Genomic DNA, 27,302 nt, shown 5'->3' on the forward strand with positions numbered 1-27,302 from the left:
CGCCCTCCAAAGGGGGGAAATTAGTATTGGCCATTTCTGCCCCTCTTGGGGGCAGATGGGCCTATTTGTTTTAGGCCCATCTGCCCAAGGGGGGCAGAAACCACCAATACGCCAGGGATTTTTTTTGTTCCCCTTTTTTTGTTTTGTGCTGGGGTACCCCCTTTGGCAAGGGTCGCTCCCTAAAGGAGGCACAGAGCTATTGGCCATTTCTAACCCCCTTGGGGGCAGATCGGCCTATTTTGTTTACGCCCATCTGCCCCCAAGGGGGCAGAATCCACTTAGACACCAGGGATCCTGTGTGTGTGTGCGTGTGTGTGTGTTTTGTGTGGGGGTGGGGGGAAAACCTTTGGCAAGGGTCGCCCCCCCAAAGGGAGGAAATTAGTATTGGCCATCTATTTTTTTAGGCCCATCTGCCCCGACAGGGGGCAGAAGGCACTGAGATGTCAGATATTTTTTTTGGTTCCCTTTGGTTTTTGTGTGCTGGGGCCGCCCCCTTTGACAAGGGTCGTCCCCCGAAGGGGGGCACATTACTGATGGCCATTTCTGCTCCCCTTGGGGGCAGTTTGTGCTATTTTTTTTAGGCCTATCTGCCCCCACGACGTGAGGGAAATTAGTTAGTTTTTTTGTGCTGGGGTGCCCCCTTTCGCAAGGGCCGCCCCCCACACAGGGTACAGAGCTGTTGGCCATTTCTGCCCCCCAAAGGGGGCAGAAGCCTCTTAGGCACCAGGGCCAATTTTTAAGTTCTTGGTGGCGGGGTGTTTGTCATCTGGCAAAGTATTTGTATTTGTGATTATAACAGTTTCTAGTTCAAAGCTTTTGCTTCCTTTTCTGAGGATACTTGTGGTTTTGGCAGTAGTTGTCCTGCGGTTTCCATAGTTGTATGTTTTAGGTAAGTAAAATCAATTTACACCAAAGGAGTATTGTTGACATGCATGAATGAAATGTTTGTAGGTGGTGTACTAAATGCAGGATTGTGTGTGAAATTGTCCTTAGATTTGAGCACAATGATATTTGTGTTGTCATATGTCTAATTTTCTTTTGTTCTTTTTAGTGGGATATCTGTGTCTGTGCAGAGTAGTTGCTGGTGAGTAGCTTTTTCAGGCAAGTGAGTGGTATCGTTTTTTAGTACATAACTCTTTGTGATAAAGCTACACTTTGTTTATTACTTATTTTAGTGTTGGTTGTTGTAGGCAATCCATTTGTTGTTACAAAAAATCATGGCTAGCCGCAGAGTGACCGCTCAGCAAGTTGTTGGCGTGCTTTTTGAGTCGTCTTCTGACCATGATTATGAGACTGACTCTGCATCTGAGGCGGAGGAGGAAGTGAGAGATTCTGGCAGTGAGTTTTCTGTCCGAGAGGATTCTTCTGATGAGGAAGCCACTCTCGGTGCAGAGGAAGGACCTGTTTTAGAGGAGGACATTTATGTGCCAAGAGTGCAGCAGCCTGGGGCTGAAGGGTTTCCCATTAGAAGACCTGACACCTGGATTGCCCCAAACATGGAGCAGCCACAGTTACCTGCATTTACTGGTCTCCCAGGGTGTAGAGTCAATATGGAAAACTTTTTGCCTGTCAATTTCTTTCACTTGTTTATGGACGATGTATTTTTGGAAGAGATTGTTGAGCAGACTAATTTGTATGTGGAGCAATATTTGAGGGACAACGCTGCCAGACTTAGGCCTCATTCTAGAGCTACTCAGTGGGTTCCCACATATCCAGAAGAGATGAAAAGGTTTTTGGGTTCGATTTTTTTGATGGGGTTGATAAGAAAGCCGTCACTGGCATCTTATTGGTCTACTAGTCCCTTGATGGCAACGGCTATATTTCCTGCAACTATGACTCGTAATCGCTATTTTTCTTCTTCTTTGTATGCTGCATTTTGTAGACAATGATTTAGCCTTGCTTCGAGATCACCCTGATTGTGACCGTCTTTTTAAGATTAGGCCTGTCCTTGATCATTTTGTAGATCGGTTTTCAGAGGTCTATGTTCCATGCAAAGAGATAAGTGTGGACGAGTCTTTGGTCCTTTTCAAGGGGCGTTTCGTTTTTAAGCAGTACATTCCTAGTAAGAGGGCACGGTATGGAATTAAACTGTATATGCTGTCAGAAAGTAGTACAGGATACGTATATAATTACACAGGTCTACACTGGTAGGGATTCCAGTACTGACCTTCCTGGGTGTCCACCCACTTTTGGAGTTAGCGAGAAAATTGTGTGAGAACTTGGTAGACGACTGTTTAACAGAGGTCACCATTTGTACGTAGATAATTTCTACACTGGAGTGCAGTTGTTTAAGGAGTTGTTTAGAGTGGACACTGTTACTTGTGGCACAATCCGTTCTAACCAGAAAGGCTATCCAAGGGAGCTTGTCTGTAAAAAACTTGAGAGGGGACAGTGCAGTGCCTTCTGGAATAATGAGCTGCTAGCTCTGAAATTGTCAGACAGGAGGGATGTGTACATGCTATCTAACATCCACGATGAGAGTACTTCACCTATGACTGTTTGGGGTCAGGTTGCCGAAGTGCGCAAACCTGCGTGCATTTTGGACTACAATAGGCACATGGGTGGTGTTGATAGATTAGATCAGAGGGTGGAACCTTACACTGCTCTTAGTAAGTCTTACGTGTGGTATAAAAAGTTAGCCCTACATTTATTTCATTTGGCAACTTTTAATGCTTTTATTGTGTTCAAGGATTGTTCATCTGAGTCAAGGATGAAATTTGTTAAATTGCAGGAGTCAGTGATAGAGAGAATTATTGAGATGGAACAGGTAAGAGTTCCTAGAGTAGCAGTGGTGGAGGATGTGGCTAGATTGAAAGATCGCCACTTTCCAGATCACATTCCCCCCACTCCCAAAAAAGACTTGCCCACTAAGAAATGTAGAGTATGTGCCCGAAGAAGTATCCAGAGAGAGAGCTGGATGTACTGCCCCGATTGCCCTTCAAAACCTGGGCTGTGTGTGGCCGGCTGTTTCAAGAGTTACCCCTCCAAAAAAAAATTGTGGGGGAAATACAGTGAGCGTAAACTGCCCATTTTATATTTTCATAGGTTCAGTTTCATGGTTGGCATTACTGTCATGTCAGTTAGAGGTTTTGTGTTTGTAGTTTTGTACTTATTTTATAATTAGTTAGTGGTTTCTTTGTTGTTTATAAACAAAAAAGAATGAATTTTATAATTAGTTAGTGGTTTCTTTGTTGTTTATAAACAAAAAAGAATGATGGTGGTGTGCGTGTAGTGGCGCTTGGCTGGCGGTGTGTGTGGAGTGGTGCTTGGCTGGCGGTGTGCGTGGAATAGCGCTTGGCTGGTGGTGAGCGTTGGGTGGCGCTTGGCTGGCGGTGAGTGTTGGGTGGCGCTTGGCTGGCAGTGAGCGTGGGATGGCTCTTGGCTGGCGGTGTGTGTGGAGTGGCACTTAGCTGGCGGTGTGTGTGGAGTGGCGCTTGGCTGGCGGTGTGCGTGGAGTAGCACTTGGCTGGCGGTGTGCGTGGAGTGGCGCTTGGCTGGCGGTGTGTGTGGAGTGGCACTTGGCTGGTGGTGCCAGCCAAACATCAGTCCACACACTCCCATCAGCTAGTGTGATTGCTGTATCAGGCATGTGGGCATATGTAAGTGATGGGCCCTTGAGTGGCGCTGTGTCGATGCAAGTGTTGTAATGTGCTGGGCCCGTGGCTGGCAGCGTGAATGGTCTTGTGCATGCCATGTATGAAAGATGTGTGTATGGACTGTAAAACGGTTGGTGCCTTGACGCGGCTTTACAGCTCACGAGCTGTGAGTCATTGGTTCAGTTTTTTGGCCTTTCAGTTATTAACAGTGCATTTCACTTTTGTGAAATCTCTTGTTAATAAAATTTGATCTACTGAACCATCACTCACCCTCGTGCCAAATCCAACCAGTATGTGTGGTAAAAATGACAAAACCTGCTCCGCTGTAATCAGGCGTCACAGCATTCTTGTGACACGCTAGGTGTCTCATATGGGACCCAGATGATGAAGCATGCCACCAACTTGGTTGGTGGGTGAGGGGTCTTTTTCATGTAACCTAAGTGCATTTCTTTTCACAATTTTAGTGTTTGGCACATCACAGGCGTATGTGGACACATCAAAATGATATATTACAAAACAACCTGTGTTTAGTGGGGAGGGGGCACCTATGTTTTTGGTCCTGGGTGTGGCCTTCATCTAGGGAAACCTACCAAACCTGTGCATTTTTTAAAACTAGACACCCCAAGGAGTCCAGGGAGGTGTGGCTTGCGTGGATCCCCCAACATTTGCTTACCCAGACTCCTCTTCTAACCTCAAAATTTGCTTAAAAAAGCATATTGTCCTGACTTTTGTTTGTAGGATCACCGCTCCAGCACAAAATTCCTACTCCCCAGCGTTCCCCTCAGTCTCCCAAGTAAAATGACACCTCACTTGTGTGGGTCCCCAGAGTAGAGTCAGCCTAAAGATGTATAAAATTAAAAAATATGCTTATCAACTCGCTGTGCTATTCCTTCAATCTCTACAGGTTTTTGGCCTTTTTCTGTTGCAGGCACCTGGCCCACCCACTCAAGTGAGGTATCATTTTTATCGGGAGACTTGGGGAACGCTGGATGGAAGGAAATTTGTGGCTCCTCTCAGGTTCCAGCACTTTCGGTCACCGAAATGTAAAGAAAAAGTGTTTTTTAGCCAAATTTTGGCGTTTGCAATGGATTCTGGGTAAGAAAACACTGGGGAATCAACGCAAGTCACACCTCGCTGGACTCCCTCGGGTGTCAAGTTTTCAGAAATTTTTGGGTTTGTAGTTTTCCCTATATGGCTACTGAGCCCAGGACCAAAAACACAAGTGCCCCCATCTCCCCCCCTCACAAAAACAGTTAGGTTTTTTTTGTTGATAATTTTGATGTGTCCACCTTGTGTTTGGGGGCATTTCCTGTCGTGGGCACTAGGCCTATCCACACAAGCGAGGTATCATTTTTATAGGGAGACTTGGGGGAACGCTGGGTGGAAGGAAATTTGTGGCTCCTCTCAAATTCGAGAGCTTTCTGTCACCGAAATGTGAGGAAAAAGTGTTTTTTTTAGCCAAATTTTGAGGTTTGCAAGGGATTCTGGGTAACAGAACCTGGTGAGAGCCCCACAAGTCACCCCATCTTGGATTCCCCTAGGTGTCTAGTTTTCAAAAATGCACAGGTTTGGTAGGTTTCCCTAGGTGCCGGCTGAGCTAGAAGCCAAAATCCACAGGTAGGCACTTTTCAAAAAACACATCTGTTTTCTTTGGGAAAATGTGATGTGTCCACGTTGTGTTTTGGGGCATTTCCTGTCGCAGGCGCTAGGCCTACCCACACAAGCGAGGTACCATTTTTATCGGGAGACTTGGGGGAATATAGAATAGCAGAACAAGTGTTATTGCCCCTTGTCTTTCTCTACATTTTTTCCTTCCAAATGTAAGAGTGTGTAAAAAAGACGTCTATTTGAGAAATGCCCTGTAATTCACTTGCTAGTATGGGCACCCCGGAATTCAGAGATGTGCAAATAACCACTGCTTCTCAACACCTTATCTTGTGCCCATTTTGGAAATACAAAGGTTTTCTTGATACCTATTTTTCACTCTTTATATTTCAGCAAATTAATTGCTGTATACCCAGTATAGAAGCAAAACCCACTGCAAGGTGCAGCTCATTTATTGGCTCTGGGTACCTAGGGTTCTTGATGAACCTACAAGCCCTATATATCCACAACCAAAAGAGTCCAGCAGACGTAACAGTATATTGCTTTAAAAAATCTGACATTGCAGGAAAAAGTTACAGAGCAAAATGTAGAGAAAAAAGGCTGTTTTTTATTTCAGTTGGTATTTTCTGTAGGAAACCCTTATAGGATCTACACAAATTAACCATTGCTGAATTCAGAATGTTGTCTACTTTTCAGAAATGTTTAGCTGTCTGGGATCCAGCATTGGTTTCACACTCATTTCTGTCACTGACTGGAAGGACGCGGAAAGCACACAAAAAAACGTATAATGGGGTATGGTCCAGTAAAATGCCAAAATTGTGTTGAACAATTGGGTTTTCTGATTCAAGTCTGCCTGTTCCTGGAAGCTGGTGATTTTACCACAGTAAGCACTTTGTTGATGCCATTCTCAGGGAAAAAAACCACAAGCCTTCTTCTACAGCCCTTTTTCACCCTTTGAAAAAAAAAAAAAAAAAAAAACTTTTCGCTGTATTTTGGCTACTTTCTTGGTCTCCTTCAGGGGAACCCACAAACTCTGGGTACCTCTAGAATCCCTAGGATGTTGGAAAAAAAGGACACAAATTTGGTGTGGGTAGCTTATGTGGGCAAAAAGTTATGAGGGTCTAAGTGCGAAGTGCCCCAAATAGCCAAAAAAAGGCTTGGCACCTGAGGGGGAGAAGGCCTGGCAGCGAAGGGGTTAATATCTCTCCACTGGCTTCTCATCAAAAAACGAGCCATGTTTAAACTCTTATGTATTATATTTAAGTCCTATTCTGGAGCAAGCCCCTCCTACTTTCGACAAATTGTCCTTAACATAACATAACTTTAATGAAACCATATCAAGGCAGGAATGAAGGTTGGCAGGTATAGAAATCTGTGACGACCACAGCCTGTGTTCTTTCATCCTTGTCTGCTCCTTCCTTGGCAGCTGTGATGAAGAAAGCCTCTGAGGCCCTTGTTTGTGCTTGTTCTCAGATCTCGGTACAAAGGTCTTAATCTCCTGCATAGCCCTGTCACTGCCTCTCTAAACTTCCCAGTCTTGGACTCGCATAAAAGACCTTAACACTCACTTTCCATATATGCCATTGCTTAACCCTTCATTAATAGCTCGTCCCAAGCCCCTCATAAATAGTCCTGCTCTCACTTCGTACATTAGAGCCTTATCATTGGCGTATTTATATATGCTAGTGCTCAGCTGTCATGGGGGCAGGTTGGGTGAGAGCACCTTTCAGCCTTGAGGTATTTCTCTTGGTGTTGACAGACAGTCAATGGACAGATTGACAATGTGTGCCAAAAAAGCCAAAAGGGCCTCCAAGGTGAAGCCAAAGCGCTGATCAGCCAAAGTAGTTTCTTGTCAAATGTAGGCAACCTAGTAAGAATATTTGGCAGCTCAAAATAAAGGACTGTTAACCTTATTTTCTGTGGAAACCATTTATGTGTCCACATTCCAAACTATTTTTGCTTGCACGTATCAGATATATGGTCCTCTATTATCCCAACACATTGTTTGAATCAGTTTGAGGATACAGCACGCAACACAAAGTTAATTATCTTGAGGCACTAAGAAGAATTTAGAGTCTGGATTTATCACTCCTGAAGGCGTTGGTCTGGAGTCTTGGTGTTGTAGTCCCACATAACAGGGCAAGCTGCAGAAAATGCAGACGATGTAAGCTCTAGGTACTGGTCTCCTGTATAACTCATACCCGCTCAATTAAATAAGAATGTACAATAGTATACAGAGAAGAACCCTTACACCCTTTTAAACTCATAAATGTTTTTCCCCAACTAAAGTAGACCTTGTCTGATATGACCACATTTTCTTGAGCTGGATGTAAACACCAAGCTGTTCTATCATAATTCACTACACTGACGATCTACAAATGGAACAGCCAGGCTATGTGTAAACTGCAATGAAAAATGACAACATTAGAAGTCAGCAAACGCATGTAAACCTCAGACGGTAGGTGTAGTTACAAATTGGTGACCGTTTGTGTGTGATAATCAGCTCAAACATTAAATGCTGCATCTTTCTATGGCACCAAATTCATACATGTCCTATACAGTCCAATGCATATTTACAATCTAGAGGTTATATTCTAGTAGGGGCTGAGGTACTGCCTAACAGCTTTCTATTGGTGGCTGAAAAGCTAATTTGCGGATCTCTACGCTAGCAGATTGCAATTCAGGCTTGCAGGTTACAGTAGCCACGGCATTCAGAATAAACATTCGGGGTACAAAAGAGACAACATGAAACGTTTCGTCACATGTCCGCACATCAGTGAGTCAGCCTTTGAAAACTCATTTTGGAGCAAACAATGGCTTGTCCCCCCAATCCCCTTAAAAAAAAAACATCAATATCAGCTTTGTAACATGTAAAGCCCAAGCACATATCTGTTGATCAATGTATCTGCTACAACAATATGCTTGCAACCTGTTGTTTATAGGCCCTTTCAGTCTATCAATATTCAAAGATAGATAATATAACCTAAAGGCAACCGGCTCTGCAAAACAAGTTACTTCTTATTCAACGTTTGCCATTTGTGTCTACACACCAGCAGCACAATTTTATACATGAATGGTCAAATACTAGCGCAGGATGCCTTGTGTGCACAGAATTCATAGTGTGGGGAAGACTCCCTGTAGGAAGTCAGATTGCAGGTATTTTTTCTTAAAATAAGATGAGTACGCAAGAAGAAAAGGAAATGCGTAGTTTTATTAACGGGTGCACAGCAGCCACAGGCACGTACACACAGGACGAAGACCTCAGTGCAAATGCCAAGCCGGGGTACCCAAAGCTCTAGAACCTAACAGGGTTCCAATTGCCTAACGATGAAAGAACTTATAAATAACAAAAATAAACACAGTGTAATGAAGAATAACAAAAGTAAAATAACACAAGTAATAAATCATAACATTATTAAACCAGTACATATACATATATACTACATCATCTTCCTTCCTTACAAACGAAAACAAACAAATAAAGCTAAATTTCAACCTAATATGAAATCATTAAACTTGGATGGAATTTTGACAAGTCTGTGGCTGCGCGTGTACACAGGTTCCACTACTAACGATGTTGAAGTGGTATTGAGTCCATCATCATAATAACGAGAGTTCTCCATATGAGTAGAAACACCACCATCTTCAGGACTACGATCTTCGTGACTTGTTCCACTGTTCTCCGTCTGATTCAACCTCAGACCATCAATGAATGTGCTACCATCAATGAATGTGCTACCCAAACTGGCACCATCTTCCCTCCCTGCATATACACTTCGGAAAATCTTTGTTTGTGGTAAAGATATAGGAACCACACAGTTTCTGTTCCACCGCCCTTTACCCTCCAACAAAACAGAAGTCTTCGTAACTTTGATTATTTTAACCGGGAGAGAAAATTTTGATTCTCCTTTGCATATTTGATGTGTTTTTTTTTAATTAAAACCCAATCATTCACATTTAGTATAACATCCTTCACATTTTTCTTGACATCATAGTTATGTTTCTGCACCCTCTGTTTCTCACAAACTCTTTGTCTTAATTCTTCCACATCCACATTCATATCTTTGTTACATAAGGAAGTCATCCAGGCTTGCACTAACTGAGATCTGGATTCTCTACCTCTAAGAAGGACAAAAGGAGAAAAGCCAGTAGTAGAGTGAGGGGTATTCAAATATGCCCAGACTTTCTCTTTCAAAAATTCCATCACATCAGAGTGGTTGCTATAGCTGTTTGAATGCCTTCTTTCAGAAAGCGGTTAGCCCTTTCAACTAGACCATTGGAGGCTGCACTATACAATGCCACTCATGAATGTCTAATGTTAAACTTTTTCATAAAGTTCTCCATCTTGGCAGATGTAAAATGCACACCGTTATCAGTGACGATCACAGAGGGTGCACCCTCTAGATTGAAAACACGAGACAAGAACATAATTACTGAGTCTGTGTCAGCATGTTCAACAAACTCATAGTATATCCATTTGGAATAATAGTCTATGGCAACAATTAAGTACCTCATGTCCTTGGGTAACAAGTAAAAAAGACCTGAGAAGTCCATTGCTAAGCTTTCCCAAGCATTATTGGGAAGAGGAATATTATGCAGAGGCTTAGTATGGCACATCTAGTGTTTATTAGACACCACACAGAAGGCACATTTATCAATAAAATCAGTTACATGCTTATCAAGACTAGGCCACCAGTACTTCTCTTTAAGCCTCCTGCAAGTGGCTGAAATGCCAAGATGACCTTCATGTGCCGCTTTTATCAATCTGGATCTCAAGCCACTCGGAGGAACACAAACGGAACCTCTTGTGCCGCTTTTATCAATCTGGAACTAAAGCCACTCGGAGGAACACAAACTGAACCTCTCATGCATATACCATTTTCCCAAGAAAGTTCAGCAGCCAGTTGACAATATGTGTTCAGTTCACCTCCATACTTCTTTCGATTGGGCCAACCATGCTTAATATGATGTATTACTTCCAACAAGAGGGAATCATTAGACATAGCTGAGTGCCATTCTTGCTCAGTAAATAATCCGTCTGATGCTGAAACAATGTCCAGTGTACCCACTACACATTCAGTGTCCTCATCAACGGGATTCAACTGACAAAGCGGCAGAGGTAAACGTGAAAGACAATCGGCTCTAACATTCTTTCCACCAGATAAATACCTAACGTCTAAATTGTATTCTTGTTGCTTTGAAAGTAATCTTACCAGTCTGGCAGAAGCTTTTCCAAGCCATTACCATCCAGAAGGAAGACAAGAGGTTTGTGATCGGTATATAAAGTACAACGAGTACTTCAAATGTATGTTTATGCACCGCCCAGGCACAAGCTAGAGCCTCTCTTTCAATGTTGCTATAATTGCTCTCAGCCTCAGAAAGAGCCCTGGACACAAAAGCAACCGTGTGTTCCTGTCCATTAACCCATTGGCCAAACACTGCTCGTAAACCTTTCAAACTGGCATCCACTGTAATGAAACAGTTTGCTGAAGGTATAAAAGATTTTAAAGCTGGAGCAGACAAAACAATTTGTTTAATAGCAGCAAACGCACCACTGGCTTGCTCATCCCAGATGAATTTACTACCCTTTTTCAACAAAGACCTGAGAGGTTGTACTATCATGGCATATCCATCAACAAATCGCGAGTAATACTCACACAAACCAAGGAATGAGCGGAGTTCATCCTTGTTAGTGGGAGAAGGAGCATCCTTAATAGCTTCTAAATTCCCCTGTTTAGGTCTAATGCCTTCCGCAGAAATAGTATGCCCTAAATATTCTACACTTTTCACCATAAATTTACATTTCTCACCTTTAATGGTCATACCGCAATTCTCAAGAATAGAAAAATTTTTGTCAAGTAGAATTCTATGTTCTTCAATGCTCTCAGTGTGTATTAAGATGTCATCCTGAAAAGCACACACGTTTTTAAGATGACCAAATAGCGAATCCTCGTTTTCTGAAATACACTCGCTGCGGACGCTAAACCAAAGGGCAATCTAAGATACTTGAAAGCGCCAAAAGGAGTTACAAATGTGGTGAGTTCTTGAGAACACTCGCTAAGGGCAATCTGATGATACGCAGAACGCAAATTAATTGTGGAAAAAATCTTCGAGGCACCTAAACTAGAAATTAACTCTTGTATGCGTGGAAGAGGATGACAATCTACAATAATATTCTTATTTAAGGACCTGAGGTCCACACATAGCCTCAAATCACCGTTCTTTTCTTTGGAAGCACAACCGGCGAAATCCATTCTGATGAATCTGTGGGAGCTATGATGCAATCTTTAACTAATTTGTCCAGCAGATCTTTCAATTGTCCTCTTACAGAGATAGGAACAGGTCTGACTTTATGTGAAATGGGAATAGCACCATCTTTAACTCTAATACAATGTTCAAAACCCTTTACTGTGCCCACTTTGTCTGCAAATACTCTGGGAAACTTTGCTATAAATGACTCAGCATCAAAATCAGTGGAGATATTATACACACTAAATTCAGTTACATCCACAGGCATATCTCCCAAAGTTATTGGGTCATCACATCCAGGGTGAAGAATAATGCCCAATTTCGCCAAATCTTTCCATCCAGCAATGTCTCTGCCATTCAATGCTACATCAATTGTAGTCGCGGTGCACCTTCCTAAGATAGACAAAGTAGCAGGAAAACATCCTAATAGATCAATATCATGATCACCAAAGGCTTTGGGACTAATGTCTGATTGTTGTAACACTTTTGTCGCTGGCCAATATTTATGATAAGTTACATCTGCTAATATAGTAATTGGTGCACCAGAGTCTGCCATGACAGAAATTTCTTTAGTGTCAATAATTGCCTTGCAAATGGGTCCTTTGATGTTCATAACACCTCTTCCTCTACAAGGAGGAATGTCTATGGTCAAAACAACATTGGATAATTTACTCGCACATTCTTGAACTGCATTTTAATCCTGAGTATAGATACTATTGACTTTCACTCTCATTCCACTATTAATTGGCCTGGGATTACGATTAAATTGTCTGCAAACAGCTTGAAAATGACCAATTTTTTGGCACCTTAAGCATTTCTTACCTACAGCAGGGCAAGATTGGCTACTACTAATGCGACTACGCAAGCCACATCGGAAACATGACAAAAAAATTATATTTTGTCTCGCTACCCTTTCCTTAACATAACAGACTTCTGTATCCTCAAGCACTTGATTAATACTAGTATGTTCATTTTGCCCACACACTACTTTGGATGTAACAATGGACCTTTCAACAGCCTTAGCAATGTCAACAGTTTCATCCGAAGAAGGATTACGACATGCCAACAAGAGTTCTTGAATTTTTTTTGAATGACAATGAAACACAAACTGATCTCTGATGTGTACATCCACAATGATGCCAAAATCACATTTTGCCGCAAGCACACGCAAATTGGCAACAAATCCATCCACCGACTCATCTACAGCTTGTTTGCACATAGCGAAATTAAACCTTTCAAGTAACACATTCGATTCGTCAGAAAATTGTTTCCTAATTCTTTCTTTCCCTTCAACATACACATTCCACACCACATTATCACCTCCACTGCTATCCTCCGTGGGAGGGGAAACAGGAGGTGAATTATCAAACACGCGCTGTCCAGCCACACCAAGATTATTGAAGAGAAGAGCTAATTTCCTAGCAGGAGGAAAATCATTGGCATCAATTGCAGTCAAATAGTTCTCAAAAATTCTTAACCACTCAGTCCATTTGATATCTGGTTTTCCTCCCTTTGGTAAAAATGGTGGTGGTTGAACAACTAACTGATTTGAAGCCATGTCGCTCAGTTTGCAATCCCAAAAATAAATTCCAAATCTGTACGTATTACATAAACAAATATGTCTTAAAGAAAAGTTTTACATTGCATAAATACAGTCTCACAGTCTTATCAAGAAGTTATCGATGTTTCAAATAATTCGCTGGAATGAAATAAACAAACTCTGTAGGAACTTCCAGTAAGCAGCCGCCGAGCAATACACTTAACGCGATGTGCATGTGCGTGTAGTTTACGTGCGCACAAGTGCGTGTAGTTTATGTAGAAATAAACATCCTGGGAAGCGTATAGCCGCCTGAAATATAAACGTGATGCAGCCGGCGAGGTGTACGCAGCGTCCGCACACAAGCAATTAGGTAACCAGGCAACGCAAACACTTAGGCGGTCATTCTGACCCTGGCGGTTGTAAACTGCCAGGGCATAGTGCCGCGGAAGCACCGCCAACAGGCTGGTGGTGCTTCAGGGGCCATTCTGACCGCGGCGGAAAAGCCGCGGTCAGAAAAGGGAAACCGGCGGTTTCCCGCCGGTTTCCCACTGCCCCAGGGAATCCTACACTGCGGCGCTGCAAGCAGCGCCGCCATGGGGATTCCGACCCCCTTCCCGCCATCCTGTTTCTGGCGGTTTTCACCGTTTTCACCGCCAGAAACAGGATGGCGGGAACGGGTGTCGTGGGGCCCCTGGGGGCCCCTGCAGTGCCCATGCTTCTGGCATGGGCACTGCAGGGGCCCCCTAACAGGGCCCCATTAAGATTTTCAGTGTCTGCAAAGCAGACACTGAAAATCGCGACGGGTGCAACTGCACCCGTTGCACACCAGCAACTCCGCCGGCTCCATTCGGAGCCGGCTTCATTGTTCGTGGTTCTTTCCCGCTGGGCGGGCGGGCGGGCGGCCTTTTGGCGGTCGCCCGCCCGCCCAGCGGGAAAGTCAGAATGACCGCGGCGGTCATCTGACCGCGGTGCGTTATTCTGGCGGGGGAACTTTGGCGGGCGGCCTCCGCCGCCCGCCGAAGTTAGAATGACCCCCTTAGAGCGCACAGCCATTAGACGTCACCACTCAGAGCGCGCAGTGTGACGTAGCACTCTCTCTGCGCTCGTCTACAGTTCCATCGTGCTCGAGCCTCGATGAGAGCTCGCGTACCGAAGAAACGGCCAACGGTAAAATGATAGGTCCATAAACAGGGTTCACACGTAAACTCCAGTGTTAAGGAACAAAAAAAATTATAATAATAATCTCCTCAACACAGCGAAAGTTCCTGAGCGGATCTAAGAGCAGAGAGCCAGTGCTGGTTGGTGGACCCGTAGATCTTTTCCGATGATCACATCTTTACCCCACTCCTGGTACCAAATGTAGAAAGTCAGATTGCAGGTATTTCTTCTTAAAATAAGATGAGTATGCAAGAAGAAAAGGAAATGCGTAGTTTTATTAACGGGTCCACGGCAGGCACAGGCACGTACACACAGGACAAAGATCTCAGTGCAAATGACAAGCCGGAGTACCCAAAGCTCTAGAACCTAACAGGGTTCCAATTGCCTAACGATGAAAGAACTTATAAATAACAAAACTAAACACAGTGTAATAAAGAATAACAAAAGTAAAATAACACAAGTAATAAATCATAACATTATTAAACCAGAACATATATACTACACTCCCTTCTGCAATTACATTGATACGGAAAAGATAGGGCGGTGTTACACCACCCTGTGCTCTCCGAAATTCTAAAATCTGTTTAGCCTCTCTTTGGAGGCGGTTCACTGCTATTGACTTTTGCAATATGCTTCATGTGTATCCACAACCGGCAGGCTTCACTGTCTAGAACCACAGACAGGTGACTGCAGAAAGGCAGGGAGATATAGTGTCAGTATCACATCTGGTGTGCATGTGTTTCAGGTGGCGAAAGTTTCTCCAACACCTCACCCCACTTTACCTTTCCTCTGCAGTTCGCCCAGATTGGCAGCTGCCACCCCATGTCTGCCTCCAACAGCTCTTGCGCTGACCCTACACATCTTAAGGTGGAGCCGGTCGGCATCTCCAGCAGCGTTCGCCATCATTAGAGCTGGACTGTGGGTAACCTGCAACCAGTTTACTGCTAGCACGCTATGACTGTAAATACATTCTGTCTCCTGGCTTTCGCTGAGAATTATCGCACTACTCCTGGGCCACGTTATCGTCTACCACTAATATCGTTTAATTCGCCTCTAATCCCACTGCCCTATGGCCCTTAATATTCAGTGCCCCCCCGGTACTCTGCACCCCCTCCAATTCCTTCTGTACCCTCGTCTACAGCGCTCTTACTTTCTGCTTGCTACCCGATGTTCTCTGTCGCAAGCTTGATGTCCCATGAAAACACCTGTGACTAAAAAAAAATCTAGTTTAGTAAAAGAAAGAGACCGCATAATCCGAGCCTCCGGTCCTGACATAGAATCTCTACCTTTGACTCAACTATTTCTGTTCTTAACTAACTGCAGGGCCGTGGTGAATGTCTATACACTAAATATTCCTTCAAACCCTTCGCCTATTTAGTAGCCATCCGCATACAATGCAAACACTCCCATATTTAGCAAGAAGACTATAAATTTTCAAAGGTAAAAGAAAATTTATTTCAGTTTTCTTCCGCTTAAACTGCCCCGACATTAATGCCGATTACTAGGAAAGTAAATTCCCTGGGAATTTTGCGTACCGCCGCCCCTAATTGTGATACCAAATACTGTCATACATACATCTCAGGAACAAGCAGGTACTCTGGCTAAGAGTACCGGCACTTTAATTTTCCCATTTCAAGCACTGCATACACCCTTCCGAGCTCAAACACTGGGACCTAGGCTCGTTTCCGCACTCCTACGAGAGACATGGACTACAGCTCCCAGACGAACCATGCACACGGCCACCATCTTTGGTGTGTGTCAAAGTCGGGGAGGCTACAAAACTAATCTCTCCCCCCCACCTTAAAAAATAAATAAAGAGGTACTAGTTGAGGGGGATAAAAATTGCGTGCTTCAAGGGGTACACAGTCAGCGTTAAGTTCATTATTCGCCAACTCCACGCTTCACTTCAGATACTCGATCCTCTTCAAGATGGCGCTTTGGCATAAACATCAGGTGCAGTCCGTTTTCATGTTCAGTGTGCATGATGGAAAAGGTAGAAGGATCCAGATGACTCGGCGCTTGACTGTTCCTGTCTGCATTAGCGGGTGAAGGGCGCCGAGAATGAACTAGTGCAGCCTGGGAAGATGGCCTCCAATGAGCAGCAGAGGCAGGTGAGAAGGTAGAAAAGTAAATGGTGGGGGGTGGTTATGCCCCTGTGCAAGAGAACCGCCAAGTGCTTCACACTCCCGCCCAAACGTTAGTTGAACAATTCGCTACTTTCACTGCTGCACCTCCTGGCTCCGTGATCTCCTGCATGACTGTCTCTATAACCGCCAGTTCGTCGCTGTAGCTCAAACCACTGCCCTGTATTGGCCAAGCTCCCTTTGCATTACTGATTCCGTATCGCTCCTTGCGTTATTCTTCCAGCCTGTGCCTCACTTAACCCCCTGTCAATACGGGCAAGCCGGAAAATTAGCGGCGAGAGGAATCCAGAGGCAGGAATCTGGCTCTATGAACCAAAACACATGCCAAACTATGAAAGTCAGCGTTTAAATAGAGCAAAGGTCACGTAAGACATGATAAATGCAGGTTAAGTTTGAACATTTGGTTGCTTCTTGAACGTTTGTCTTTGGCATTGTGGGACAATTCTTTTTATTAAGGAGGTCTGCAGTGTGCCCACACGCGCCTACAGCCATAGTCCTGCGGGGCAAATGTTAACAGATGTTAAAGAGTTAAACACCAACCCTTAACCCGTTCTTTCCCACTCTAATTTCAGATCTGACCCTTGTTTCTACGCTTTGACAGGACACACAATAGGAGCTTTCGACCCAGTTTAGTTTTTGATAATACTTTCAGTTTTATTCCGCGGCACTTCTGCCTTCTATTTAAGCCCTTTGATTTGACCTCACTTGCGCCTGAGCTGTAATTCTAAAAGCGCCTAATTTCTTTATACCGCCAGCTCCTTCCGTAACAAGGGTGAGCGTGGTCTCCATAATGTCTGAAACCCTGTTCTAGTGTGTCTGAGATCTTTTCTACACCAATTTGCTCCCATACGCAGCATACCCGGGACCTTTGGATTGGTAGCTTGCTTGTTCCTCAGTAAGAAGAGCACTTGCTTGGCAGCCCTTAAGAAGAGTGGTAATAGCTTTCCCCTAGAAGAGCGCAGCCAGTAGTCTATCTCTTATACCATGTTTTATATATGTTGATATTGTAAGAAGTTTGAACATCAATTCTGTTGTCCAGTACCTCATCCCAGTATTTTTTCGGTTTGGGACAATGCCATAGTAGCTGAAGGAGGGTACCACCACGTTTTACTTACTACACCTTATTTTTGGACTTATCTCCAGTGTACGCTCTCTGCTGTGTACTCACAATATGTTATTGTCACTTTTAGAGATTCCCTGTTACAGTTGTAGCTGTCACTTTTGCTGTGGTACGCATAATCCTAGTACTTTGTTGCAAGTAGCCTCATAGTTTCCACCTCTTCTGCCCAAAGGTCTTGACTGCTTGTATGTTGTGGTTCAGTCCTTTTGTATATTTCAGAATATGCATTTACATTCTGTTTTGGTGATACTCCATTTTTCAATTGGTGTTAGTGGTCTTTTTGCCAGCTGGTTAATAAATGTGTGATCTGTTGCCTAACTTGAAAGTGTCAGTCTCTCACTTTCTGGAAACCTGTAGTCCATCTTAATTTTCATTAAGGATTTCAAGACTATGTGGTACAAGAGTATTCTTGGAGCCTGCCGCTTGCCAGGCTGCAGACGTAACTTCCTCAGTAGTTGGATTGTTCTCTGGGATGTTGATTGTAAGATATTGGATGGTGATTTGGAAAGGGTGACTACTCACCATAAAGAATAATCTCAACCCTTGTCAGGACAAACCGTCAAAGTCAATACATTACCCTGAGCTCAAAAAGCAGGTAGGTATGATACAGCACAGACAGGCTTAACTTAGGGCAATGTGCAAAGTAATTATGCAGTATCCAAACAGTAAAGTCTTTTTTTTCTTTTAATAAATATTTTTATTGAGCAGAAATGGTATACATTATACAATGCACAGAATAAGAATAGCTTAAAACATCCCGAAAACACTAGTCAGACTTTACTATTGACAAACGTCATCAGTGCAGCATAGTTTAACAATATAAAAATATATCTTGCTGCAACATTTTTCACCAAATTTCTAGTATGCAACAATACCAAACGCCCAGATAGTGCACTAAAACCCCAGATCCTAAAATCCCAAAATTGAATGAAAGTGAACATGTGCTTACGTAAACAAGTACGAGTGCTTGATAAGCCAATACTAAAGTGCTGGTGTCCTGAAAAAAGCATAGTCTAATACCACCTAAAAGACAAAGACACACGAAATAGGAGGTTAATATGTGATCTATGACATGAGGTACCAGAGCCCAGGCAGAAAGAAGCATCAGAGAAAAAGTAGAAAACACGCAAAAAGCCAGGCCGGAGTGTCACATAGGCTTTCCATGCCATCCAAACATATCAAATTGATGAATAATTCTATGAACTTGCTGTACTACTAAAGTGAACTTGTGCAAAAGTGCCACCAAGATAGGGAAGACTAACTCCATAGTACCAAGAGTAATACTATTCCCATACCACGCTGGTAACTCAGATAATTCATAAAGCACCCCCCCCCCCCCCCCCCCCCCAATTTATAAAAGGTTGAGTTTGTGCCATGATTACTGAAATCTCTTTAGGCCCCCACCCTTTTAGTATATGCCTCCCTAAAACCTTCTTCTTTTGTATATGTTTTTTAACCAGCCTTCATACAGTGGGACACGTTCTGTATGCCAAAGTTGTTGAAACAGTGAACTGGCCACAGAAAGCACAATTGAGAGAAATATTTTGCAGGTTTACTCACTCAGTAGCTCTGCGCTTGGCTAGTAAAACCAAAAAGAACCAGCAATGGTTCCCACGGCTACTCCCAGAGCCTGACTCAAGGCTAAAGAAAGATAATGCCAAGAGGGTGTCAGTCTTGGGCAGGAGTAAAAAAATATGAAGCCATGCCCCAGCGCCCTCCAGCTTGCACCAAAAACACAGATCTTCTAAAAAGGGGAACATTCTGTGGTTGGCCACAGGGATATAATACGCTATGCACCGAGATAGGAACAACATTCTCTTTAAATTAGCCATCCTTTAAGGCTTTGTGGCCTAAAACGGAAATCAATTGCCAATCATCCTCAGAGAACCGACGTTGCGAGGCTTCTCCAGGCAAGCCATCAGGCACATCTGTGCTCCTTGGTTACGTAGCAGCCTATACCCAAAGGGCTCGACCTAACAAGCACCCACAACACAGGATGAGTTTCTGAATAATGAGACCTCAAGAAATGAACAATCCTCTGATAACTAAAAAATAATCGTCTGCGCGAATCACCACACCGTACACAAATCTCTTGCCAAGTAATACATTTACAGAAGAGCAGAAACTGTCCTATTTCCTTTAGCCCAGAATGGTACCAGTATCTAATCTGAGAAGGAGAAGGTTGCAGCCCCACATACCTGGCCCCATAAAGTTTCAGGAGTGTAACATTTGATACCATTTGAATAAAACAGTAAAATAATGACAAACGGGCACTTCAGCCCTGTATTTTACTTGTTATCTTTTTTTTTTTTTTGTGTGTGGTAATTACAGGATCTTAATAAATACTGGAAGCCGTGTACCAGCCTCATTGCATCTAGAAAGACTGTGTAAAGCATTGCTTCCTCAGCCAGTGTTATGTCCATATTATCTAGAACAGCTGCCTCACAGTAAGTCTGTATATTGAGGGGTGGGGGGCACAGTCTCAAGCTGGAGTACTGAATACTTCACCCTAGGTATTTTGCATTTCCATACGAACTGCCTAAACATACTGTCAAGATTGCAAAAATATCTCTTAATGGGAATATTTAAGAATAACAACAGTAATAGTGGGAGGATAGACATTTTAATAAGGGCCATCCTGCCTATCAAAGTCGGTGCGAAGAGTGTCTATATGAAAGACCCTTTATTTTATGAAACATAGGGAAAAAACTGTTAAGTCAAAATGTAAAACACTATAATAGCACACTGAATTAGAAAAGCAGAGTAAAATGTTATAAAATTACACCAAAATGACAGAAATTCAATCAGGGGATCCACAGGTGTGAGTCTTTAAAGATTTAAGGGAAACCCCCCCCCCCCCCCCCCCCCCCCCAAAAAGCACAAAGAGCCAATTATAGTCAATAGCCTTAGTAGGCTGGAACCTAGGTGCAATTTGAGGTTACTACAATGGAGTGCAAGTCAGATTGATCAATTGTTAGTCCTGGTCAAAGAAAGATTTTACCTTCTGACTTAATCTTTTACGTCCCAACCAACACCGGTGTACACTTCTCCAGCACATCAGGGGAGGCACTTAGAGACTCAAAGGGTGTCAGGCAGAGGCCAATAGCAGAGTCCAGTTGCCACTGGTCAGCTGGGTACTTCCAGGAAATGGCCTTTTGTAGCCTGTTGTATCCCTGCTTGATCAGGAGGTCAGCCACCTGACCCAGGTAGTCTACCTCTTTGTTCTGGGTACAATAGGGAGCTGGTTCAGTTCTTCACTGTTCCTCTCAGGTCAGATGACAGGTCCCGTCCCGTCCTGTTCTGATCTTTGAAGGTCGAGGAAGTATTCTGAAGGGGGGGCCAGGAGTTACCACATTTGTGCCTGGCACTAGTGAGTGTGTGGAATGACTCTTTGGCACACTCCAAACAATGGGATTAAAGTTCCTGGGCCCCTCCCTAGCCTTTTTGGGCATTTCCAATATTGCAAAAGTCTTCAGCCAAATTCAGTTTGGGCTGGGGTGTGTGGTGAGTGTACTATGGTGACTCTAGCGCCAGACCAAAGACCTCCTTACCTTCAGGAAACATCTCAAGACCTGGCTGTTTGAACAGTAGCAGCACCTCCTCAGCACCTTGAGACCCTCACAGGTGAGTAGTGCGCTTTACAAATTCCTGATTGATTGACTGATAGTGCCCTCCCACATCTAATAATAAAATCCAGTTTTAGGCATACACTGTACCCACAAACCAAGAAAAAAAGCAGAGTTCTTCAGCAACCAGAGAGTGGATCTACAAGAAATATCTTGGCATTCTGTTATCTCTCCTTAGAAGTGTGCCTTAAGTGTTATATGTGAACCCAGCAGACCCGTCAAACTGAATCTGACACTCAGTCAGGATTTGGCACTAGTGTGAAAAAAGATGCCTACAGGCCCTTCCCCGCATTTTCTGTGGAACTCGCAGGAGTCATTTGTGCTCATTCACGGCAGCCTATTGCTTGCTCCTGAGGGGCATTTCACACTTGTTCACACAAATTGAAGGCTAATTACAGGTTGGTAAAAGCTTTAGAGCCAATTTCACAATCAAATTGAATTTTAGTAACTATTGAAATGATACTTTATTTTTGTAGCTGGTCTCATTCCGGAGATACAGTATTAGCATTTTACAGTGGGTAATGGTATAGATCAGTCAAGAAAGGTGTATATGAATTGTTTTTGAAGTAATATTCAGATTATTTATTTTAGATTAGGTAAAGAACAGAGTAATTTTATTTTTTATTTTTTGTTTTTTTTGTTATTGCAATCCTTCATGTTTTTTTAACATTGTTTATATCACATAGAGGCTTGTGACAAAGGACCAGCCAACAAGTGTTTTGTCCATTTATGGCACGCAGGCCTGTAACTTTTACTGACTATTAACCAGTAATAGTCAAACAATCATTTGGGACCCTCTAAAAAGTACATGATTGGTTGATACATGTCAGCCAATCCTATGCTTAAAGACTTAGCTGCAGAAATGACGAATTACTATGTCACTTTTCAAGTTTGGCTTCGATGGCATTATGCTAATACAATGCTTAAAAACTCTGCTAGAAAAACAGACATTTGCGGTGAGCAGTTGTGGAGTGTTCCTTATAAAGGAGCTGCTCTTCACCTGAAACTTTTGAACTTTCTGAAGTTTCCTACTCCTTTTTTTAACCTAATTTACACAGTACTGAAAGTCTAAAACGGTGTGGCTTTGTTGTGTGCGTGTTAACACAAACATTGTTGGTAAAGGCCTAAGATGTACTTCAATGTTTTGTAAATGTCAACTCTTTGTGTTTGCATGCATATGTGGTAACAGCTGATATTTGTAAGAACCCCCCGTTTCCTTTCCCAGGGCTAACATTAGCTTTCATTAGCTTTTAGCCCTTCCGCACATTACTTCAGCCAGTTCTCTCAAACGATCCCCTGGCCTTCTGATATGATGTGGCTCGCGGCTGTATCTGTGTATTCTTGAGCCACAAGTTTGTACGGCGTTCTCTCTCCCGGCAGTTGCTTGCTGACGGGGTAAAAGAGCACCGCGTTGAGGAAGAGCTCGGTGAGGAAAGGCTTTGATCAATAAATCCTACCTGTCCAAGTACAACGCTGTCCTGGTTTCCATCCTTACATTTGTGGCAACGAGCGTCAGCAAGCAGGTAGATTTCCTCCTCACGCGGATGCTATGAATCCATGATTTCAGGTTTCGGCGTGGGAATCCTGATGCTCCATAGGGACCGGCGATCTGTGATGGTGTTTTTATTTTCTTCAGCTGTCCTGTAACCTGATCCTCGGCTGGGTGCTCGTGAGTTTTAAATATTTGGCACCTCTTTAAAGTCGCGCACCTTTGTGAAGGCTGCACTGTGCGCGCGCTGTTTGAACTGCTGCTTCTCGCCTGTTTGGTTTCCTGGCAACGATGTGTTGACATTAGCTGACGCTTCTGTGCGTTTGGAGGCGGCCATCTTTGAGAGTTGGGAAAACTCTCATTGAACCAGACAGTGCCTACATGGAATCGCTCACCATTGCATGGATGACGTGCCAGTTCTCTTTGTTTCTGTAAAAGGATTCCTTCACTGACATAAATACACTTAAATACTCAAGGAGATAAGTGCCTTCTGCAGTGATACGCGCACCTGGACTCTACTGTGTTGCTACTTTGTGGTTGATCTGGCCTGTTGTAGTGCTTTCCTCTTATTTAGTTTCTAAGCACTAACATAACACAACAGAAATGCACTTCTGAGGTCAAAGAAGACTTTTATTGTTGTTTTATTCTTCCCCAACCACAATGTTTATGAATGAATGACGAATTAGTAGCTTTCAAGTCCGCGTTAATCAAACAAAATATATCAGTTTGCAATATACACAGCAGGTTATATTTATAAGATATTGAATGCAAAGCAAAACAAATACTTCACCGTGTAGGAACTATTTACAGCTACATCTTTCTAAGGTCTGCAAGCTGATGACCCCTGTCAGCCGCGAGAAAGAGTGTCATCTACCCACACGGGATGCTGGCAGCTGGCGCCAAGCTCCAGCACGAGGTCCGGCAGATTCGAATCTCACTCTCTGCAGCCTGTTACATTCGTTACAAAGGTGTGCCCCCTCCTCTCAGACCTGGGAAACTGAGCTAGCCTTTTGGAGACTGGCCAGGTCTCCAAGACTACTCCTGTTCCCAAGCTCAAGGGAAGAGAAACGACGCCCATGTACTCTCTCTTATCAGGTCTAGTCTACTGTGAGAGCAAAACATCTTGGTTCTCTGGTGCAAAAACACAGCTTGGAAAAATACAGAACTCCACGTTAAAGGCAATGGGCAGCTAACCTAAATATCAAATGCAATGTCATGTTAAAGGCAATAGGCAGCTAACCTAAATATCAAATGCAATGTCTAGTGTCATGTCAAAGCCAATAGGCATCTAAGCTGAATACAAAATACAATGTCTTATATCATGTCAAAGCCCATAGGCAGCTGAGCTGAATATAAAATGCAATGTATAATATCATGTCAAAGCCCATAGGCAGCTGAGCTGAATACAAAATGTAATATATATCATGCCAAAGCCAATAGGCAGAATATCTAATAGCATGTCAAAGTCAATAGGCAGAATACAGAATGTAATGGCTAATGCAATGTCAAAGCCCATAGGCGGCTCAACTGAATACAGAAAGTAATGGCTAATGCCATGTCAAAGCCAAAAGGCACAATACAGAATGTAATGACTAATGCAATGTCAAAGCCCATAGGCGGCTAAACTGAACAAAACATACCATGTGCTACTGGTGTACCTTGAGCAACTAATATGCGCAGTGGTGAAACACAAAGTCATTGGTCAAAACATACTTTATCAAATGGCAGGACATTCCGCCCTTTGACCAATGAATTTTTGTTTCACATATCTCATATTTCAAACAAACAAAAAAAACATCAGCACAAAAAAAAAAACATTATGATCAAAGCAATCCCTGTAAAGCAATAGAAGTGAATTAACACATTGACTTCATAACCTTTCACATCAGATACATCTACATAGAAAAGACTGGGCACATTTTTTTTTTTTTCTCTAAATGAGTCTCTAATTCAACAGTGTTAGCAATTTGATGTGGCATGAGTTCTACTCATGTAAAGGTGCACGGTCCACCTGAAAGGTTTGCTGGAAGATAAGCAAAAGTCAGAGTTCCATACGAGAGGGAAAAAAAAAAAAACACAGCAAACAAGTTGAACTTGAACTGAAGGCGCAGTTTGCGCAAAATGGATCCATGGTGCTGGCACTTTACTCAGCCAGGTTCAGGTTGGGGATTCGGTCCCTTCCCCGACCCCACACGCACACACCGGAAGGGGGACCACACAGCACACTCAGGGACAGTGGCGAAACGTGGTCGGATCTGCAAAAGAAACAAGTATGACTTTTCTTGCAAATAACATTTTTCATTTAAACTGCACCCTTCCTCTTTCTTTCCCTGTTTTATAATCAGCAGGACGTTTTTGAGGCCCTTTGTTATATTTTCTGCAGGTTCTGGAGGATCACTTGGGGCTTCAGCCCACACATCAGCACTGAGGTTTTTATCTGCTGCGCCACAGCTCCCCTTTTCTTGCACTGTCAGAAGGGCTGGGGCAGACTCCTTCTTTACCAAACCTCCATTCACTGCATTTTTGTCAAGTTGGGCCATTCTGTCTCCAATTTGTATGAATGAATCAGATTCTTTTCTAGGTATCAGCATAATTTCGATTTTTCCTTGGTAATTTGCAGCAATCACTCTCCCTAAAACCTGATCAATTTGCCATTTCTGTTCTGGTAACTTTCCTCTCCCCAACTGCTCTGTGACTGCTTGCATGACAGATTGCTTTTGTGCGTGCTGCACAGTTTTTATCAAATCTAGGGGAATGTGCATCTCTCTCATCTCTGCCCACCTGTAAGTGGCCTTTTCACATTTCTGGGGCACCCACATAGCTATCCCCACTAAGGCAGAATTCTGGGTGAACACTTCTCTCTCTGCATTTTTCTCATTAACATCTGCAAGGTAATTGAACCAGTTAGGTGCTAAAACATTATCAAAGAACCAAAAATCAGCATAAAAATGACACATCTCACGTAGCTCTTGCTTTAAAATCTGACACACATTATACAACGCTGTTCCTTCTACGGTGCCAGAAAACAACATTTCAGTCAATGAATCATTAGTAAAACAAACATGCTTTTTATCTTCAGTGGACACGAATTCAAATGGTGCATTCAACTTCATTGGTAATTCTTTTATCTGTGGTACTCTAGCCCTGTCTTGCAAGTACCAGATCCATTGTATGATTCTAGCTAGGGGCAGTATTTTCTTCCCTTGTTCTTGAATTACATGTACATAAGTATTTCCTTCTTGCACTGCGCAGAAACCTAAAGTCTGCATTATTTCATTTGCCAAATCACAAGCGCGCAGCTGCATATTATTTTTCACAGTGACCATGTACAAAAGTGTTAGGATTTCTCTCAAATGAGGGCTATTCTTTTTCCAAAAATCAAACAAGCTAATGAAACTCGGGGTGTCTTGCTCTAAAATCCTTCGTTTTACTTGTGCATTTTGCAACGGTAACTCGTAAATCACATTCTGAGCTCTCTCGTCTGTGTTATCAGTTAAGGAATGCATTTTGGCTGCCAAAAACCCTGGCTCACACGGAAACTCAGTGCAGCTCGGAGCTGTCTTAACCCCCTCATTACTGGAATGGGACAAGAAAGATTCTTCAAAAACAGCCCTTTTATAACTTTCAGTCTTATTTTGAATTATTGTATCCTGGCTAATTTGCTCACGTAAATTCCTATTTTCATGTTCCAACTTCCTACATTTGTCCTGCATTTCTCTGTAAGCAGATAAAGGTATACAGACCTTTCTGTCATCATTACTTCCAAAACACACTTTTTCTACATATATACAACGGGAATTATTTCTCAAAACAACATCAGGCATTTTAGCTACACATGCATTTTCTTCTGTAATTCCCCAAACAGAAAACAATTCACAGTTTTTCTTAGCACCATCAGGCAGTTCATCAACACATGTATTCTCAGACATGGTCTGCCGTGCTACTGTGATTCCCCAAACAGAAAACAATTTCTGTAATTCTCCAAACAACAAAAAACAATTACACTTTTAAAGTGTGCACTTAAAAATCTACTAACTCGTCAAACCCCTTCTTAATCACCTCTTAATGACCGACACCCCACTCCTGGTACCAATTGTAGTGCTTTCCTCTTATTTAGTTTCTAAGCACTAACATAACACAACAGAAATGCACTTCTGAGGTCAAAGAAGACTTTTATTGTTGTTTTATTCTTCCCCAACCACAATGTTTATGAATGAATGACGAATTAGTAGCTTTCAAGTCCGCGTTAATCAAACAAAATATATCAGTTTGCAATATACACAGCAGGTTATATTTATAAGATATTGAATGCAAAGCAAAACAAATACTTCACCGTGTAGGAACTATTTACAGCTACATCTTTCTAAGGTCTGCAAGCTGATGACCCCTGTCAGCCGCGAGAAAGAGTGTCATCTACCCACACGGGATGCTGGCAGCTGGCGCCAAGCTCCAGCACGAGGTCCGGCAGATTCGAATCTCACTCTCTGCAGCCTGTTACATTCGTTACAAAGGTGTGCCCCCTCCTCTCAGACCTGGGAAACTGAGCTAGCCTTTTGGAGACTGGCCAGGTCTCCAAGACTACTCCTGTTCCCAAGCTCAAGGGAAGAGAAACGACGCCCATGTACTCTCTCTTATCAGGTCTAGTCTACTGTGAGAGCAAAACATCTTGGTTCTCTGGTGCAAAAACACAGCTTGGAAAAATACAGAACTCCACGTTAAAGGCAATGGGCAGCTAACCTAAATATCAAATGCAATGTCATGTTAAAGGCAATAGG

At 43.0% G+C, this 27,302-nt stretch overlaps 1 protein-coding gene and 1 pseudogene across 1 annotated transcript in view; one reads left to right on the top strand and one right to left on the bottom strand.

Moving 5' to 3' along the window:
* Positions 1–15,220, bottom strand: part of LOC138301789 (DNA fragmentation factor subunit alpha-like) — a 120,743-nt pseudogene extending 105,523 nt beyond the window's left edge.
* An 897-nt stretch (positions 15,221–16,117) lies between these two features.
* The window catches only part of PEX14 (peroxisomal biogenesis factor 14), a 419,725-nt gene continuing 408,540 nt past the window's right edge, over positions 16,118–27,302 (top strand). The window contains exon 1 of the mRNA XM_069241206.1: positions 16,118–16,259. Coding sequence (XP_069097307.1) covers positions 16,233–16,259 — 27 coding nt within the window. The 5' untranslated portion in view covers positions 16,118–16,232. The remainder of the gene's footprint in view (positions 16,260–27,302) is intronic.

This window comes from Pleurodeles waltl, chromosome 6, assembly GCF_031143425.1.
Source record: "Pleurodeles waltl isolate 20211129_DDA chromosome 6, aPleWal1.hap1.20221129, whole genome shotgun sequence".
NCBI classification, from domain to species: Eukaryota; Metazoa; Chordata; class Amphibia; order Caudata; family Salamandridae; genus Pleurodeles; species Pleurodeles waltl.